The sequence below is a fragment of the Mirounga leonina genome, unplaced genomic scaffold, assembly GCF_011800145.1.
Source record: "Mirounga leonina isolate KUSES-001 unplaced genomic scaffold, KU_Mleo_1.0 Mir_151, whole genome shotgun sequence".
NCBI lineage: Eukaryota > Metazoa > Chordata > Mammalia > Carnivora > Phocidae > Mirounga > Mirounga leonina.
The window spans coordinates 36,699,834-36,720,811 of NW_023270377.1; the positions used below are offsets into that span (position 1 = coordinate 36,699,834).

General features: G+C 37.7%; 1 protein-coding gene across 1 annotated transcript in view; it reads left to right on the plus strand.

Annotated features, from left to right (window-relative positions):
• Window positions 1-6,808: 6,808 nt before the first annotated feature.
• Window positions 6,809-20,978, plus strand: part of RFTN2 (raftlin family member 2) — a 65,957-nt gene continuing 51,787 nt past the window's right edge. The window contains exon 1 of the mRNA XM_035007458.1: window positions 6,809-7,448. Within this exon, the coding sequence (XP_034863349.1) occupies window positions 7,310-7,448 (139 nt within the window). The 5' untranslated portion in view covers window positions 6,809-7,309. The remainder of the gene's footprint in view (window positions 7,449-20,978) is intronic.

Here is a 20,978-nt window from a genome sequence, read left to right on the forward strand (position 1 = left end):
TGGGTGGCTCAGTTGGTGAAGTGTCTGCCTTCAGCCCAGGTTATGATCCTACGGTCCTGGAATCTAGCCCTGCATCGGGCTCCTTGCTCAGCAGGGAGCCTGCTTCTCCCTCTGCCTGCCGCTCCCCCTGCTCATGCTCACTCATGCTCTCTCTCTCTTTCTGACAAATAAATAAATAAAATCTTTTTTAAATAAATAAATAAAAGAAACCAGACACAAAAGACTGCATATTGCAGATTCCATTTATATGAAATATCCAGAATAGATAAATGCATAGAGATGGAAAGGATATTAGTGGTTGCCAGGAGCTAGGGGAAAGTTGGAATGGAGAGTGAAAGCCTAAAAGATAATGGGTTTTCCTCTTGGGATGATGAAAGAAATCTGAAACTAGAGAGTGATGATCATTATACAATATTGTGAATGTACTTAACGCCATTGAATTGTACACTTTAAAATGGTTAAAATGATAAATTTTAAGTGTATTTTACCACAATCAGTGCTATCTCACTGTGATCTTAATTTGCAGTTACTGAAATAGAAGAAGCTAAGCATCTCTGTGTGTTTAGTAACCATATATGTTTCTTTGCCTGTGTACTGCCTCTTTATATTTTGTGTCTTTCTATTGACTTGTCTTTTTCTTTATTTTCAGAAGGTTCTTATATATTCTTGATGCTGTTCCTTTATTGGTTGATATTTTATAAATATCATATACCAAACTGTATATTGCCTTTTCACATTAAACTTCTTAATGAGTAGAAGTTCTTAATTTTAATATAGTAGAATTTATCAAAATTTATCTTATGCTTGTCATTTTATGATTAATCGTGATTATTTTCTATTTTTTTGCTTTAAAAATACTTTTTAGTACTCTGATATTAGAATAAATACATATCCATATTTTCATATAAAAAATGTAGAGTTTGCTTTTGATGCTCAAATTCTTCATGTAAAATTGAAATTTTTTTTTTTTAAAGATTTTTTATTTATTTATTTGAGAGAGAGAGAATGAGAGAGAGCACATGAGAGGGGGGAGGGTCAGAGGGAGAAGCAGACTCCCTGCCGAGCAGGGAGCCCGATGCGGGACTCGATCCAGGGACTCCAGGATCATGACCTGAGCCGAAGGCAGTCGCTTAACCAACTGAGCCACCCAGGCGCCCTAAAATTGAAATTTTTATATATGATACAAGGTGGGGATCCAATTTCATCCCCATATAGATGATAAATTGTCCCAGCTCCATTTCTCCACTGATCTGCCATTGCCACTTCCATCATATATTATATTTCCACATATGCAGGCTTCTGTTTCTAGGCTCTTTATTCTATTGTATTGGTTAATTGGTCTATGCCTTACTAAAAACAGATTTAATTACTATAACTTTATAATAAATCTTAATATATAGCCTTAATATCTCCTCCTTATTCTTCTTCAGAATTAGCTTAGGGGCGCCTGGGTGGCTCAGTCAGTTGAACACCTGACTCTGGATATCAGCTCTGGTCATGATCTCAGGGTGGTGAGACTGAGCCCCGCATCCAGCTCTGTGCTAAGGTTCTCTCTCTCCCTCTCCCTGTGCTTTATAAATAAATAAATAAATAAATAAATAAATAAATATCTTTTTAAAAATAAAAAAAGAAGTATCTTAGACATTCTTGGTCTTTTTATCTTCCACATAAAATCAACTTGAGCGATTCCATGCAAAAAACCTTTTAGGGCTAAGATCACCATTGCATTAAATCTATAGCTCAACAACAGGTGTCAAGGGCTAGGTAGAGAGATAATTACAGTAGTAAGTGTTCCTAAAAAGGACTATCTATATCTCTCCATTTACCGGCCACTCCTTTAATGCTATCCAGTAAAGTTTTATAATTTTATACATACAAGTCTGGCTTATATTCAGTAGATTTATTCCTAGAAACCACATGGTTTATTGATAATGTAAATGGCATCCTTTTCTGAAAATTATGGGGGTTTAATTGTTTGTTACTGGTATATTAAATTGATGAAACTGATGAAGGTTAAGCTATTCGGTTTGAAGAAAGAGTGGTATGGTGGACCCGGAGCCCTGCCTGCTTGACCTCTCTTCATGATCAAAGCCCCCTCTCTTCACCAAAACTGACTCTTTGGAACCAGAGGGCTCTGCCATACATAGTTCAAAAACTTCTGATCTAGAAGAATAAACAGTTAAGAATATTCAATAAGGGGCACCTGAGTGGCTCAGTCAGTTAAGCATCTGCCTTGGGCTCAGGTCATGATGTTAGGGTCCTGGATTGAGCCCCACATCAGGCTCGTCAGACCTCCCCACTCAGTGGGGAATCTGCTTCTCCCTCTTTCTCCGCCCCTCCCCTGCTCGTACTCTCTCTTTTTCTCTCTCTCAAATAAAGAAATAAAATCTTTTTAAAAAAAAAGAATATTCAATAAATTTTTAAAAGAATAGCGACACCTGGGTGGCTTAGTTGGTTAAGCATCTGGTCTGCCTTCAGCTCAGGTCATGATCTCAGGGTCCTGGAATTGAGCCCCACATCTGGCTCTCCGCTCAACAATGAGTCTGCTTCTCCCTCTCCCTCTGTGGTGTCTCTTACCATCACTCTCTCTCAAATAAATAAATAAAATCTTTTTTTAAAAGTAAAGATTTTATTTATTTATTTGACAGAGAGTATAAGCAGGGAGAGCGGCAGGCAGAGGGAGAGGGAGAAGCAGGCTCCCCACTGAGCAAGGAGCCCCAACTCGACGAGGCTGGATCCCAGGACCCTGGGATCATGATCCGAGCCAAAAGCAGACACTCAACCAACTGAGCCACCCAGGCACCCCAAAAATTTTTTTGTAAAGAATAATATTGTGAACTATGGGACACTGAAAAATTATACAGTCATTAAAAATTTTTTAAGTATGTAATGTTGAGAAGCCAGACTATAGAACAAAATAAAAAGTCAAAATAAAATCTTAGGCTACGCAACTATTAAGTATGCATGAGTGTGGCATTTCTAATCATTAAAGAAAGCCTTTTTAAAATAAGTAGTGCTTTCAATAAGTCATTAGTTACTTTGGAAATTTGACTGCATTATGAAACTAATAGTGCATTAGTTAAAACTCAATGTTGGCCTGCTAGCTTGTGAATTCTGGAGAACATAAACTGGCTTTTTTCATCTTTGTGTCCACCTGTGCCCTACATATATAGTTGGTGCTCCATAAAAACTAGTTGAATTATTGTTGAATTTATTTCTTGGGATCAGGGCCACATAAAATGGATTGGATTTAAAAGTTACTATTATGCAAAAACTTTGTAGGAAATGGATTGGATGATACATAACTATCTCTTAGAAGCTTTAAGACTTTAATGAACTTAAGTGATCCAGACTTGAGTAGTAACTATGAGAATAACTTGCTACCAGTTATGGAGACTGTCTTCATAAGGTTCATTCATTCATTCAAGGACTAAGTGAACCCATAATAGAACACAAACAAGAATTGATCATATATCTTCATCATATCCAGCCACATACGAGCCTGCACTTGGAGAAACCCTATTTGCAATACAGAACTGAAAGCTGTCCCTGAAATCTAGAATTGTCAGCAAACATATATAATTCCATACAGAAAAAATGACCAATGATAGAAAACATTTATTCCAAAAATGTATCCTAATTACTACAAGTACTCAATGTATGACAGGCCTCAGGAAACATGCATGATTGGTAAAAAATTATCTATGGAAACAAATGTGGTTGTGACAGTTGGATATCAGGGTAGGAGAAACTGACTTTAATCCGTATTTTACCCTTTATATAACAATTGCCAGATGCATCAGAGTTAAGCAAGAAGTAAGTGTGGGATGAATAGGAGGAGCACAGATTTTTAGGACAGTGAAACTATTCTGTATGGTACTGTACATATATTTGTTATATATTTGTCAAAACCCATAGAATGGACAACACCAAGAGTGAATCATGATGTAAACTATGGACTCTGGGTGATAATGATGTGTCAAAGAAAATTTTATTTTGTTGGATTTTGGAGAGAAAAATGGAAGTGATGGTTCAATTATGAACAAAAGGAACTGTAGTTTCTTTTACTAAAGACTTAAAAAAATATATTTAAGGACATAATGATGTACCATATTCATTCATTTATTAAATCATCTGCCCTCAATTGGACTACTGCAATACTCTCCTGACTGGGTCTCCCTCCATTCTTGATCCATTAAAACCATTTTCCTTGGGGCGCCTGCATGGCTCAGTCCTTAAGCGTCTGCCTTCAGCTCAGGTCATGATCTCAGGGTCCTGGGATCAAGCCCTGCATCGGGCTCCCTGCTCGGTGGGAAGCCCGCTCCCTCTCCCACTCCCCCTGCTTGTGTTCCCTCTCTCGCTGTGTCTCTCTCTGTCAAATAAATAAATAAAATTAAAAAAAAAAAAACAACATTTTCCTCAAGGCAGCCATAGTGATTCATCAAAAATACAAAGTGATGTTACTTGCCTACTTCAAATTACTCCTTTGATTTTTCCATTTGATTATTTAATTCTCTCTTCTTGCCTACAAATAAAGTCCAAATTCCCTTTGCATGGTATATAAGACCCATTACAACTTAGCTCTTCCCTCTCTTACAGCTTAGTCTTTTTCAAATTTTATGTTCTAGCAATTTGCAACTGCTTCATGTTCTTTCAAGTTCATGCCATACTGTTCATGATTCTGTGACATTGCTCAAGCTTTTCCCTTTCCCTGGCACATGCTCCCCACCTTTATCTATCTTATTCATATTCATCCTTCGAGACAGCTCAAATGTCATCCTCCAAACTGAGTTAGAGGCCCCTTCTTGGGTTTCTGTAGCATCCTTTGCATACTTCTATCTCATCAGCTACCAAATCGTATTGAAATTATCTGTTTATAAGTCTGTCTTCTCCATTGAACCATGAGTTTTTTTAGGGCGGAAGTCATGGTTAGTCATCTGGCTATACAGAACTGAAAGCTGTCCCTGAAATCTAGAATTGTCAGCAAACATATATAATTCCATACAGATGCATCTGTACCAGCCAGCATCTAGTTCAGTGCCTGGAATACAGCAGGCACTTAATAAATACAATGAGTACTTAATAAATCATCTTCCAGGTACTGCAACAGGTACTAGTGAACTTCATATATTCAATTTCTGCCACCCAGGAGCTCACAGCCCACCATACAAAAGAGGACATGAGAAATGGCAGGCATGAAAGCACTGTGAATAGTCAGATGAGTCACACTGGGTGAGAGTCATCTGTCTTTTTAGCCAAATTGAAATTGCTTACCATCAACCATGCTCATCCATGAGAATGAAGGACCATGGAATTTTCTTCTGTTAAAATCACTTCTGAGAAGTATATTATTTAAAGACAAGTAGGCAGAAGGACGAGACAAGAGATCCTAGTGATCTACAAACTAATCCATCCCCCCCTTTTTTTAAAGATTTTATTTATTTATTTGAGAGGGAGAAGCAGGCTCCCTGTGTGGGGCTCGATCCCAGGACCCTGGGATCATGACCTGAGCCAAAGGCAGATGCTTAACCGGCTGAGCCACCCAGGCACCCTTCCCACCCCCTTTTGAGAGTTTTCATATGTACTCTTCAATGTAATCAAAAAATCTTTACTGGCTTATGTTCTCTAGAATCTGAAATGTGATCGGGTTTACTTTGTAAATAATGGGAGTGGTGGCATAATCACTTCCTCCCTATTATTATTCTCAACCCTGTTTTATAATGGAAGCACGTTAACAAATTTATTTTGTGCTATTAGCCAAGCATAGTGTTAAGATATGAGATAAGATTATCTCATTCAACCTTCATAACTAGCCCATGAAGTAAGTACTATTATTAACTCCATTTTGTAGGGAAGGAAATTGAAACTTGAAGAGGTCAAGTAACTTGCCCAAGATCACGTCTGTGGTAAGCATTAGAAGCAGAATTTGAAGCCAGGCAGTCTGATTCCAGGACTCACAGTTGTGATGAGTGCACCATACTACCTGAGCTGTACATGGTAAAATGCAGTAAACACTCATTACAATTGGTCCATTTTAAATTGTTCTTGACTTCAGGTAAATGGCAATTTATAACACTGAATCAATCAAGTTGTCAGTTTTGTTGCCTTTTTTTTTTTTTTTAAAGATTTTATTTATTTATTTGAGAGAGAGAGAAAGCATGAGGTGGGGAGGGTCAGAGGGAGAAGCAGACTCCTCGCCGAGCAAGGAGCCCGATGCGGGACTCGATCCCGGGACTCCAGGATCATGACCTGAGCCGAAGGCAGTCGCTTAACCAACTGAGCCACCCAGGCGCCCTGTTGCCTTTTTTTTTTAATTAAGGATACTTTGGGACCTGTAAAAGTGTTAATAGTTACTCTCATATGCTGCCTAATTGTGGAGTATTTTAAACTTTAAGGATGTTGAGGAAACTAATTATCCACATAACTGTCCTCCTTTGTAATTAAATAAAACATTATTATTAAAATATTGTAATATAAATGTTTTTATATTTGGCAGTTTTCATTAGTATATGATTTTTCCAGTGGAAAGAGTCTTCCTGTGGAAAGAAATCCTCAAAAGTGCTACCTAAAGACTAAAGTGTTTGTTTAGGAAAAAAAAAACAACTACTTTTCTCCTTTTAGACTCCAGAAACAGTTTCCTCCTAAAGCTGACTTCCTTTCTGGAAATTATTTTTGTTTCCAACCATATTGAGAATCCATTTTTTTTAATTCCTTCTCTCTCTCTTATTCTTTCTCTTTCTCCCTCCCTTCCTCCCTCCTTTTGCTTTTCTGGTAATAGCAGAGAGGAAGGAGGGGGTAGGCACAGGAAAGAGGGAAAAGAGAAAACAGAAAAAGAATTGCATGCCACTATGCCTGAATATATCCTTTACTTGTAGATAATTCCATCCGAATTGCACTTTTGCCTTTTATTTCCGTTTTTGGACACCTCTTTTATCATCCAGCCAACTGGGACAGACAAAGCACTGTTGGTGCCCTGAGCGACAGAACTCTGGTAGGGGGCTGGCTGTAAATTGACGTGGCATGGAAATTCTCCGCTAAGTTGTAGCAGCTTGCATGTTTCTCCTAAGATCAAGCCCAGCCTCCTAGAACTGTAGCTTAATCATCATGGGTCCAACGACTTTACAGAAAAATGGATAGAAAAAGTCTTCAGCTCCTTTCTTTGGACTCAAATGTTTTCTTTTTGACTATCCATGGTTTAGCTGAAAAAATCAAAGCAGTTAAGTCTGTAACTTTCTTTTTGCAGCTTAAACAACAGAATTTGCTGCTCTGCCTCCCCTATCCTGCAATTTAATTCCTTACAGATTTTGCTATGGGGTGCGGACTTAGAAAGCTAGAAGACCCTGATGATAGCAGTCCTGGAAAAATATTTTCTACCCTGAAGAGACCGCAAGTGGAAACAAAGACAGAATTTGCTTACGAGTATGTATTGCTGGATTTTACTTTACAAGGTAATTTTTGCTTCTATTTTATTTGTTAAATGAAATCTTTCAAAGAGAAGGCACTATTTAAGTTGCTTGTGAATTTTTAAACTATTCTTCACAATCAGATTGTATAAATCTAACAATAATGCTTTGTTTCTTAATTATATTTTGAAAGATCTTTGTTTTGTTTGCCTCATTTTTTGTAATATGGCTCATGTGCACTTTGTAAAATTAGAAAAACTGCTTGGAATTATTTCTTTCATTTTTAAATCAAATGCTTATTTGTAGGATATATAAAAATGTTTGATTTCCCGGTCAAATAGCTATAGCCTTAATGACAGTTTGGGTCTTGAAAAAGATCTGGAAGTCACAAGAAGGTAGCATGTAGGATATATGATTTGCATCATGTGGCAGAATATTTGCTAAGATAATTCTGAGGTTTCCAACTATGTAAAATTTTGTGATTGTGCTAGTCACTTTATATTTTTGGCCAAGCTAATCTTGAAGTTTGAAAATACAGTAAAAAAAGAAAAAAAAAAAGTCTTCTGTAAGACACTTCCTTTGCTTGGTGCCCCGTCCCTAACAGAGAAACTCCCTGTTCCAGAAAGTTGGAAATACAAATAAACAAGCCCAGATGGCAGCCCTGCGGAAGGAACAGAGGCAGCTCAAACTCACAAATACTTTGCCTAACTTCTTTTGGAAACCTTAGAGTATACAACTGCATGGATAAAACTGAGTTTTTAAAAAGCAGAACAGTATCTTTAATTATGGGGTACTGAAAATGAAATTTAGAATGTTTTGCTTGCTGTTAGAATTTCCAGATATCAGTATTTTAAGCTCTTATTACAAAGTTACACTTTTCATTCTAATAAGGTACACATTTTATCAGTTAATAGAAAGTTTATACTGAATAAATTATCATGTTGGATATTAATTTCTTTTCAACTTAAACACAAATTCTCCATTTTTTTGGTTTGTTCTGTGAACAGGGCATCTCTGTGCTAGAAACAAGAGCAGCCCATTTTTCTTTGTCAAAAATTGAGCTAGCCAGCAAGCAAAGTCTCTTCCAGGGACATACACAAAATCTGTACATATACTTTCAACATATTCACATTTCTACTTTTATTTGAGGCTAAGGCTACCAAAGGAAAAAATGTCAATATTCTTAATTTTATTTTTAATTATGAAAGTTAAAAGTGGATTAAGATAATAGTGATAATCAGAGAACTAACCAATCATGCGAATTTTTTCTATACTTTTTCAAAAACCATCATTTGAGAAATATTTGTGATGTGGTGCCATGTTTTCTCCATTCATTGTTCTTATCAATTATTTTTAGGGCAAGTTTCTGTAAATCCATAGGACACAAACACTTTTCTTAACCTTAAAACCTTGTCTACTCATAAACTTTAGGCCAGAGCCATTTTGATCTGCACTTTAAGAATTGCTGCACAATCCACCATAGGACCATAGGGCTTAAAGTAACCTGACATTTTTTTTCTGATTTATTTCCTTCTAACCATGTTAATCTCAAATATGTATAAATGCAGTCATGCTTAATTAGAAACATCTACAGCTTTCTTCAGAAGTCATTTTGGTTTTGTTATATTATCAAAAGCCCTTCTCTCTGTGAAAGGAATATAATCGCTACCTCCACTCTAGGTGTTTGGAGGAGGTAATAGAGTGTTACACTATGAAGTGTTAAGTATGGGCATGGATAACAAATGTTAGCACAGACAGCAGGCACATACTTTAAAGTTGCATCTGGTTCCTATTTGGTTGAGGCGCCTAGTCTCCTGGTGCCCCTTTCTGTCCAATTCTTCCACATTTTTTTGTTGTGTTTTGTTTTGTTTTTGTTTTTGCCTTTGCCTTTGCCTCAGAAGCCAAACTCTGTATTTCCCAAACTGCACAAACCACCTTTCTTTATTCTGTTCTCTGACTTCCACCTGCCACTCCAGTGTATAGAGGAATGAATCAAGGGGGGTTGGGGAGTGGGGTGGAACATGCCAGCCTTCTATCTAGCACTGGCAATTCTGTCCTGGGATTGCTGTAAGTACTGAATAGTGGCACCTCCTGCTTCTCAGAGGCCACTGTGAGCAACCTTTCAGGAAACAGAATGGTCTGGTGACAGCTGTGTGTGCTCATGGTCAGCCTGCCTCTTACCTTGTTTTCCTCCGTTTTTTCCAAACAGAGGACATGAGACAGAGAGTAAAGTCTCAGTGGGGCAAGAGGAGGAGGCCCTTTGAAATTTCCAGTGCCCTGAGTTAGGATGGCTAATTACCATGAACAATTTATTTATTTTCCATTCAGTTCCATTCTCTATTTCTCTCCCTCTCTCTCCCACTTTCTCTCTCTCTCTCTGCTTCCCCACACTTTTTTTGCAGGGGTGGGCAGGGGGACTTTGAGCCATTATTTACATCTCCGTGGGAGAAATAATAGCATAGTCATTAAGCACATAAGACTCTGGAATCAAAGTTCCTTGATTCTGAATCTAGGCTCTTTCACTCTCTGTGGCAGGTTTATAAATGTTGCTATATCTCAGTTTCCCCTTCTGAAAAAGAAGGGTTCTGATGTTGCCTACATAATAGAGTTGTTTTGAGGATTAAAGAGGATAATACAAGATAATCCACTTAATAAAAGTTAACTATTATTATCCGTCCTGGCTTTATGCCAGATCTACCAACTGCACTAGTGAGATTTTGGTACAATTTTTGTGATAAGTTTTCTGGATTATTGTATAGGAATCTATGAATGTGTATTTATGAGAGTGTGTGAGTGTATACATGAGCGTGTTACAGAATTTCTTAATGAATAGTTAAATTAACTCTGCAAATGATCCACAAGTGTTAGTTTCATCCTTAAAGCCCAGAAAAGAATTTGAATAACAATAGCCTTTAAGATTAAAAGAGTTTTTACAATACTAAAAACCCAACAGAAGGACAGATGGTAGCTTTGAATTTCTAGTAAAATTATGTAAAATATATTAAGTAAAATTTTGCTGGCCTCTAACTTGCTTCCTTATTATTAAAACAAATTCTCCGTGTTTTTTTATCACCCTGTTAACAGCAATCAATACATATGACATATGTATTCTGTAGAAGATGCTGATAAGTACTGGAAATACAAAGAGGAATAAGACAGTTTCTGCCCTCAAGTATTTTATATTCTAAGTGGTCAAACTGGACAAGATCATGAACTCCTCAAGGTCAGGAACTATATCTTATCCACCTTTGTATTCCCTGTGTCTAGCACAGTGCTTGGCACATGAACAATGGCCAATAAGTTTTGTTGAATTAATGAATAAAAAATTACAATACAAGATACGAGAGGTGTCAGAAAAAGGAAAATCAGTTTTGAATAGGATCAGTTGGAACTGGAACTAGGACTTTAACTGACCCTGAAGAACAAATAGGGCTTATTAGTCAGAAAAAGATTAAGCGGTTGAGGTATATTCAAGGACTACTGACTAGGGCAGTGAGCTAAGGGGGGTTTTGTTGGAGAGAGGGAGAAAATGAGGTTGGAAATAAATGGAGTATGAAATGCTGTGACCTGGCTAAGGAAGGATTCCTTGATTCTATGGGAATTAAGTAGCTGTAAAAGGCTTTTGAATGAATAGTCAATAGGTACAGAGAAGTATTTTTAGAAGATTAATGTGAGATTGAGTGGGAAGAGATGGAAGTGAGGACATTTATTTAGAAGGCCTCTTGTAGTGGTCAAGGCTACAAGTGGACAATTAGGACATGCATGTAGGGGGCAGCAAAAGGATGGAATGCAAGGGGCAAATACAACAGACATTATGAAGAAGGAAATTACTAGCTTGTGGCTGACTGGATATGAAGGGACAGAAAGAATGCAGAATCCAGGATGACTTCCTGCTTCTGAGTAAGTGTATAACTGAGCCTGAGTAACTGTGGAAATAATGATACCTCTTACAGTAGGAAGGGCATCCCAAAGACAGTCAATGTGTGGTGAAAAAGCAGTTCCATCACAGGCATGTTGCCTTTGAGGTGGCAGTGGACATCTTACAGATACATAAGGGACTGCTTCTATAAGAGATTCTTACAGATACATAGCTGGAGATGGTGATTTCCAGGAGGAATTGAAATAGGTAAAGTCTTAAAGAGAAGGAATGTGGGAAAAGCATAAGCATCTTGGGCTGAGTTGTCAGGCATATTTAGCCGTATTGAGGACAATTCAACAAAAATGACAGAGAATGAAGATAGGACTGTATAGCACCAGAGAACACAAGGAAAGGGAAGCCTTCAAAAAGCAAGAAATGGTCAGTAATTTCAAATGTTAGAGAACTTTTAAGAATGAAGATGCAGCACTGAAGAGACCGCATTAAAGAATCAACAAGCCGTGAATAAAGGATCAGAAATGAGGGAAGGAAGAGGATGGGAGAAGGAAGGGTGGGTCCATCTAAATTTTCTGTATCTGTCTGAGTCTAATAATTTCATGAACATTTTCTCAAACAGTCAAAAGTGACTGAATTTACTGAGGCATCAATGTAATCCCTGTTGTAGTACCTAGCCCAAATTCCTACCAGGTGATAAAACCTATACAGGAAGTTCCATTATGTTTGAAACGGTGAGATATTTGGTTTAGAAGAAGAATAAAACCTCACAAATCCAGACTCTTGTGGAAGAGAAGGATCCCAATCTGAACTAGGAGAGAAAAGAATCTCTGATAATAGCATACAGTTGATCCACTTAAATACTGTTGTTGAGAGAAAATACATATATGTTTATATTGACAATGTAATTTATATTTTCTATCTTACATATACTTCTTATATCTGGGTGGACATTTACTCATCCACTGAACTAATATTTATTGAGTACCAAGTGAGCTAAGAGCTAGGATACAAATATAAATAAAGCCTAGTCCCTGCTCTTTATGAACCGGCACCCTAGTTGAGCATTCTCCTGAGGGACATTCAGTTACAATGTGTATACTATGATACAGGCTATGCTAGAAGTGTGAGGGTGATAGAAGTAGAAAAAAGAGCACCCTCTACCTGATTGGTGGGATCCAGAAAGATTCCTTAAAAGAAGGATCACCTCAATCTGAGATGTAAAGAATGAGTGGGACTTAGATAAAAGTTTGTATCCAGAATAGAGAAAATACAACTGCAAGTTGATAAGGAAAAAACAAACAACCCAAGAGAAAAATGCACAAAGAATTTGGACAGGCACTTCACGAAATAGTTAATCTAACTGGTCAATGGACATATGAAACTGTGCTCAACCTTATTAGTAACCAGGAAAATGCATGTTAAAACCACAGTGAGATACCACTATAAATCATCCAAAATGGCTAAAATTTTAAAAGACTGCTAATACCACATGTTAGTAAGCTGGTACAACCATTTTGGGGAAAAAAAGGCTTTAGCATTATCTGGTTAGCTGAAGATATACCTGATATAAATGTGTGCGCATGTGTACCATGAGGCACATACAAGAGTGTTCAGAGAAGTGTTATTTATGATAACCCAAAAGTATGAACACAGAACACAGAACACAGAAATCCAAGAACAAGAGATTAGAAAAATAAAATGTGGTATACTCACACAATGGAACACTATACTGCAAAAGTCAGCAAACTCTTTCTGTGAGGGGCCAAATAGTAAATATTTCAGTCTTTGTGAGCCATGTGGTCTCCATCACAATTACTCAGCTCTGTCATTGTAGTACCAACATACCATATGTTATGAAATAAGCCATAGGCAATACTTTGCCAACCTTGACTGTACTGCAATGAAAATGAGTAAACTAAAACTACACAAGCTACATGAGACAATCTCGCAGGCATAGTGTTGAGTGAAAGAAGACAGACACTGGAGGCACCTGGCTGGCTCAGTCAATAGAGTGTGTGATTCTTGATGTCAGGGTTGTGAGTTCAAGCCCCATGCTGGGTGTAGAGATTACTTAAAAAAAATAAAAATAAAAAAACTTAAAAAAAAAAAGTCAGACACAGAAGTATATGCCATATGGTTCCATTTATATAAAACAAAAAATAGGCAAAACTGAATTATAGTGTTTAAGGCTGCATTCTTGGATGGTAGACTAAAAAGAAGAGAAAGGAAATGATGACCATAAAATTCAAGATAGTACAGAATGGGAGAGGGGGATTGTGATTGGAAAGGACAAAATGGGAAGCTTCTGGAGTGCCCACCATGTTCTGATTTTTGAATGGATGGTGGTTACCCAAGTGTTGTCAGTGTTAATTATGTTTTGTTTTGTTTTGTTTTGTTTTTTGTATGTTAGTTACATTTCTACCCCTACCCAAAAATCTTCAAAAGATTTTTTTTAAAAAAGACAAAAAAATAAAAAAATAAAAATAAAATAAATAAAAAATAAAAAAAAATTTAAAAAAAGACTAAGTAGGAAGTACAGGTAAGGCAAACAAGGCTGAAAGACAAGATATACAGACTCAGAAATGAGATGAAATTTCATGGTCTGTCCAGGAACCACAAATAAAACAGAATGGATGGAGAGTAGCACAGGAAGGAGGCAGCAGTGAAACATAAGGCTGTAGGAGTCTGAAATGGTCCTAATTTCATCTTTCATATTTCTGCATATAATAATGAACCATGTAGTTCAATAGAGTTTTGGCATATTTAAAACTACAGTTACATTACTTCAATTAAATATACTAAAGAGTGACTATAAAAATGGCAGCTTTCATTGGAAACATAAAAGATTACATAATTTGCAGGCGCCTGGTTGGCTCAGTCATTAAGCATCTGCCTTCAGCTCACGTAATGATCCCAGGGTGCCAGGATCGAGCCCCGCATCAGGCTCCTGTTCAGCGGAAAGCCTGCTTCTCCCTCTCCCCGTCCTCCTGCTTGTGTTCCCTCTCTCACTGTCTCTCTCTCTGTCAAATAAATAAAATCTTTAAAAAAAAAAAAAAGATTACATAATTTGGATATTGTTCATATAGCAGTTCATATTGCTAAATAATTTTAAGCATTTTTTTAAAGATTTTATTTATTTATTCATAAGAGACAGAGAGAGAGGCAGAGGGAGAAGCAGTCTCCCCGCTGAGCAGGGAGCCCAATGCAGGACTCGATCCCAGGACCCTGGGACCATGACCTGAGCCGAAGGCAGATGCTTAACCATCTGAGCCACCCAGGTGCCCAATTTTAAGCATTTTGATAAGTAGAGTAAACCAAATATTCCTTTTAATATCCATACATTAAATTGCTTAACAATTTATTATAGTCCAAAAGCTTTAGCCTAGCTCTTGTCTGAATTTTCACAAATTCTTAACATGACCCAAATCAATGAAGTTTTACTTTCTTGTAGGCACTAAAGTGTATGGCTGTGGAGTCATCTTGTCTGGTTTAATCATAGCCTCACCACTTACTAGCAATTTGGGCAAGTTACCAAATCTCTCTCTTCCTGAGTTTCCTCATCTGAGAATAATGATAGTATCTACCTTATGGAGTTTTGTAAGGGTTAATTAAGATTAGGCATATAAAGCATTTCACATAGTGCCTGGCACAGAATAGGGACTTGGTATACCTATTATTTTTTACTATAATTGCTAAATATATATGGAGATTGACAGTCTGTTCCCTTTTGAAAATACGGTGAAATTACTTGCCAGTGTTTATACATTGCATGTTTATCTGAGGAAACAGTGTTTCATAAATATTTCAAAAACACATAGCAATCTTCAGAAGTAAATTGGTGGAAAGAACATATATATGTCTTGGACAGTTTTCATAGAGTTACATCATCAGAGCAAAGCTTTTGGCATTGAGCAAGTTCTTAGCTTTATACTGGAAGGTGAATCTATTTCTAAACTTTGATTTTTGTCTATGAAGCTTTTAAGCAAATGAGCATAAAAAAGTCTATTGACATTTTATTTTCGAAACTATGAGGATAAATGATAGAATGTTGCTGACCTTCAGTGTTTTTCAATTTTAATCATAAAAATCTACTTTGCATTTGTACAGTTTTCAAAGCAATGACAAAATGCTTTTTTTCATCAGCAATTCACAATAGGTATAATAAAGCATTTACAAATCATGTAGCGTCAATTTAAAAGTAATCAACCACACCCAATAATGCTGTGAACAGCACCATTTGTTCCTTCTTCCAAAGAGTTGAGCAAGGACTGATGGCGGCTGGGGAGCTAGGAGGAGGAAGACGGATGGTTTGCAGCTGCTGTTAACCGCCTATGCTGTTCAAATTCTAGCCAAAACAACTACCGCCTCCCCCTGAATTTCCTGGTTTCAAAAGTAACAGAGCCAAGGGGTACCTGGCTGGCTCAGTCAGTAGAGCATGTGACTCTTGATCTCAGGGTTGTGAGTTCAAGCCCCATGTTGGGTGTAGAGATTACTTAAAAATAAAATCTTAAAAAAAAAGAAGTAATTAAAAAAATAAACAACAAAAAAGTAATTGAGCTTCTGATATTACTGCTCTAGTACAAGGACATCAAATCAAAGGAGGACGTCAAATCAAAGGCTTGGTCTCAAGCACCGAGCCTGTTGTGGAGAGGTAATTACTCACTCTGGGCAGCACTGATGAAAATTCTTCACTCTGTGTGCACAACTCTCCCCTTCCTCACGTCTCTCAGCTGAATCAGGCTTCTAGCCTCTTTGCAGCACAGTTTAATACATTAGTAAGAATCGAGGGAATTACATAAAGGGAAGTTCTCATAAAAATTCCTGGATTTATTTTTCCTCTTTTTGCTCCTGGGTTTACTTTTCTTGAATGATGCTGGCATGTTTAAAGCAAGTCCCAATGTTGGATAAGAAGGACAATTTGTTAAAAGAATGAACCCTAGCCCATCTATCACTCTCCTTCTCCTCTTCCCACTAATGAAGAATTGGATCACTTTTTCTGTATCCTAGGATGCTGAACACTGTCTAATGTGATCTAGGTGGCCTGGCCTGGACCTGAGCAGGCTCTGGTCAGCAGAGTCCCTGGTGTGACCCATAGCAGAAGTTGCAAACCAAGGAGATAATGGGCCATAATCAGCCTTCAGACAGGTCTCACTTGATGTGTACAGTATTAAAATATTTGAATTAACTGTCACTTTTTAAAATTGGTAAATATTACATAAGAATCTGGACTTGGGAGTCTTCTTAAAAATTAGAAGGTCTAATAACAACTGGGCCCACATGCTTATATGGCAGCCCTGAGCCGGAGCTACTGCCCTCTTTGGATGAGGTTCTGAGTCTTTTCTAGGTCCCACAGCCCCCTCCAGAACAGGTCCTTTCTTCATTTTATCAGCCTGGTGCCTTCAGGCATTTGAGTGTGGGGCTCAATGTAGTAGGTCAGTGAGTTAGGAAGCCCTGATCTGGAGTGTGAGCTTAGGGGCACCTAATCCACAGGGTGAGTTGGGACATGAGATCTAGAGCATGCATTAGGGCCTCTGCTCTAGAGTGTGAGTTAGGAACCTCTAGAATTCTACAGGTCATGTTTTTGGAATAAATCCAAATCTCTACAATGATCTTCTTTCTGGAGATTTTTTAAACCAACAATGACTTATCTCTGAAGACAACTTCATTTAAAGCTCTCTTTCCTGAACTGGACCACCAACAGACAGGCACACCCCTGGTATCTAAGTGTTTACTTTGTGCCAGACACTGGGCTCATGTTTTACAGTTACTATTGAACAACTCTATGAGGTACTACAATTATTTATCCTTGTCTCAGAGAGGCAAAGTAACTTGTTTCAGATCTAGTAAATGGCAGAATCATGATTTGAACCTAGGTGATTTGCTTCAAGAGTCTAATGCTCTTAGTAAAATACTGCATTGCGTCTCTTTCCAGAGGAGAGGACCTTATTTATTTAAAAAAGCGGCAACAGTTATATAGCACATACTGTATGCCAGATACCTTCTAGGAACAAATATTAATTTATTTAATCCTTCTGACAATCCTATAGGGTAGATCCTATTCTTATTCTCACTTTGCAGATAAGGAAACTGGGGAACATGGGTACAAAGTACCTTGCCAGGCTAGTAAGTTGCAGAGCTGGAATTTGCACCCAGGTTCTAGAGTCTGTTTTTCAAACTGATGCTCCACGAGTACCCTGGAGCTCTGTTAACTGAATATGTTAAACCTAATTTTTTTCATTTGTGGTCCTTTAATAAGTATTTTTAAGCACTTGCCGTAATTGTCATGTCTATGCTGAGTGCTACTTATCAAAAGACACAGACCTCCAGATAGAAGAACATATACACTTGAGGTGGTTGAATAATGAATGTAAGGAACTGAGCCCAAACAAACATGATCTTAACATAAACTTATGTTAAGATATATTTGTATAATTTTTCTCTCTCTCTAAATTTTCTAGATTTCTCAGTTTGTAATTCCTCCCAAAACTGCTGTGTGTGTTTGTGTGTGTGTGTGTTTAGTGCATTAACATTTCTTTTACTTTGAGACTCAAGACAATAACCTTACTTTAGAGAGAGTGCAAGAGGGTGTGGAGTCGACCTGGAAAGCTGGATTTATTCCATTGTCATAACCAGAAAATGAGGTGTTCCTTAGAAATACATTCTCCACCTGAACAGGAACTCCCTTAAGCACCGATGTTATTCTGTTATAACTATCTTCTTGGTGATTGTTTTTAACATGTTACATAACTCTGCCTTTGAAAACCATATTCTGAAACAAGAGAATGGAGGGAATGCGTTCATTATCATTATCAATTTGGGACAATGAAGTGTAGAAAGCCCATTAAGTGACCCTAAACTGTAAAGTTTTTATAGTTCTTTTATCTAGTTTTATAATTCATTTTATTACCTCTGATGTCATCTCCCTTGCTACTACCATTGTGTCCCTGCTCCTTCTTAGCGGGTCTCTGAGCCTCAACCAAATCACTTGGCATTGGACATGAGATACTTTCAAGTTGTACACACAGGCAGAGAATTAAATAACACTGAGTCTCATAGACAGAAAGTTGTGCCCTTGTCAATTCTTTTTAAGCCTTCCAATCAGTTTGGAGTTAATATATCTTTAACACCTCTCTAACGGCTAATTTTCCTTTTCAACAAAGAGAGAACAGAGCTGTGGCTCAGAATCTTTGGTAGATAACAGTATCTGGCTAGAATCTAACAAGTGTTTTTGTTGTATTCATTTGTATGACAGCTTTCTACTTACGGTAAGTGATTCTGCTTTTATGGTCAAATGAGAAATATAGATTCCTTTTGAAATAAGTGGAAGTTAAAATGAAAATTAAGAGGCACCTGGTTGACTCAGTCAGTTGAGCATCCAACTCTTGATCTCAGCACAGGTCTTGATCTCAGGGTCGTGGGTTCAGGCCCCGCATTGGGCTCCAACTTTAAAAACCAAAAAAGAAAAGAAAATTAAAAGAGGAAATTTAAGAATATGGAAATACAGATGGTACTCAGATATGATAAAAATTGTGAAAGTGTGCTCAATGACTTAAGTTTGGGATACACCACCCCAGTCCAATACACACTTGGTAGTAAAGGGAGCTGAGGGTGGCTCCATGCCTCTCATGAAAAAGTGGATGATCTTTGTGAGAACTTTGTGAGAACCATACATATATTTAAAGAACTGAGCATGTCAGAGTCCTACTATTCTTCCCTGCCACCTGCAGTTTGGGTGAATACTCCTCTAGGTACCTGTCTCCTCCACTGTTCAGTCAGTCACACCAGCCAGCTCCTTCTATGGGACAGCCCTTCACATATATCCAGGTGGTATCCTGTTCTTCCCTTATTTGACATATAGTTGCAGAACACCTGTAAGGGTCTTCAGACCCCTCACTCTCCTGAACACATTGATTTTAACATACTCCAGCTTGAAACTGCCTCTAATTTGGCCCTTAAATTGAACATAATCCACCTATTAACTCAACAAATATTAACTGAGCACCAATGTGGTAGGCACTGTTCCAGGTATCAAGAAATAGCGGTGAACAAAATGTGGATATCCCCCTGCCTTCACAGAGCTTTTATTTTGGTGAGGGAGGCAGATACTAAATGAGATAACGGGGTGAGGGGCACCTGGGTGGCTGAGTCAGTTGGGCCTCCAACTCTTGATTTAGGCTCAGGTCATGACCTCATGGGTCAAGGTATCAAGTCCCAGTTTGGGCTCCACACTCAGCGGGGAGTCTTCTTGAAGATTCTCTCCTTATTCCCCTTCCCCCACTCACATGGGCATGTGTGCACAGGTACGCACTCTTTCTCTCTCTCTCAAATAAATAAGTCTTTAAAAAAAGATAACCAGGTGAATACACTAGTATATTCTGATTATTATTTAGATGGTGATAAATGTGTAAGGGAAGGAAAATAAACAGGAAGTATTCCAATGTTGCTATACTTAGCACGGAATTCAGTACTCAGCATAGAATTCAGTGAGCCACCTTCCTATGGAGGCAATTTTCTTTCAGATGACCATGATCACATTGGATTAACTGCTAATTTATAATTAATCTGTAGTCAGCTAAAGTCTCTAGGGTTTCCTCTTTCCCCCACCAAATGAGCATGTATTAAATCAGATTTTTCTCATTCTGTGTTTTGAACTATGAAAAGAACTAAGAATTTATCCCTTTTCAAAAATTTTTTTGGAACATTTATACCACCAAACCAAGAGTTCTTCAAATCCTCATTTTCTTAGCCAGTGTATTTGCAAACCACTTCTTTGCTATATAATTATCATTTTTCATTGACTCCAAAACCTTGTTGATTGTAAAACACACCATTTCTTCATGTACTAAGAGAAGAAAAAAATGTATGAATTAAACTATGACTTACTACTTTCTCACTTAGTAATTTAATTCTTACCAGTGGTAAAAGCTCCATTAGACATTTTTAAACATTAATTATTCCTTCTATCTCTCTCCTACATACATAAAAAAAGGAAAAATAAGTGCAATAAAGATATCCCTAAAGCATCTTTACATTCAAGCCCCAATTCTTCTAAATCACTTTCAAACTCAGAGCCCGTGTGGCCCCTTTTTTCCACATTATTTTTCCTCTGGGCTGTCAGGAGTATTGGAAATGCCACATTCCTTAAAAGAGTGCTGGGCTTTTCTCTGAAGTACCTGATACCCATTCTGCAAGTTTGAGACTGAGGCTCCTTGATATTGCCAGAGGTTACCAATGGCAAGTTTTCAGGCAACAACCAGGGAACTAGGACTCATAGTGTAGTTCAAGTGATCCTTAAATAGTTTGTTGAGTGAAACCTCAAGCACTCTGTCTAGGCATGCCATATGGAAAAACAACCCAACTTCACACAGGTAGTGATACCCACTATAATTATCACCTGGCCAACAGTAGTGATTAAAATGCCAGGAGAGATTTCCAAGCCAAGGCACATCCTTTATTCTTGTATTGAATTTTGTAATTTATGAAGACACACTTTCATAAAAATGAAATGCTCATCTCTACTCATATATATATATATATTTTTTTTTAAAGATTTTATTTATTTATTTGACAGAGAGATAGCGAGAGCAGGAACACAGGCAGGGGGAGTGGGAGAGGGAGAAGCAGGCTTCCCGCAGAGCAGGGAGCCCGATGCGGGGCTCGATCCCAGGATCCTGGGATCATGACCTGAGCCGAAGGCAGAC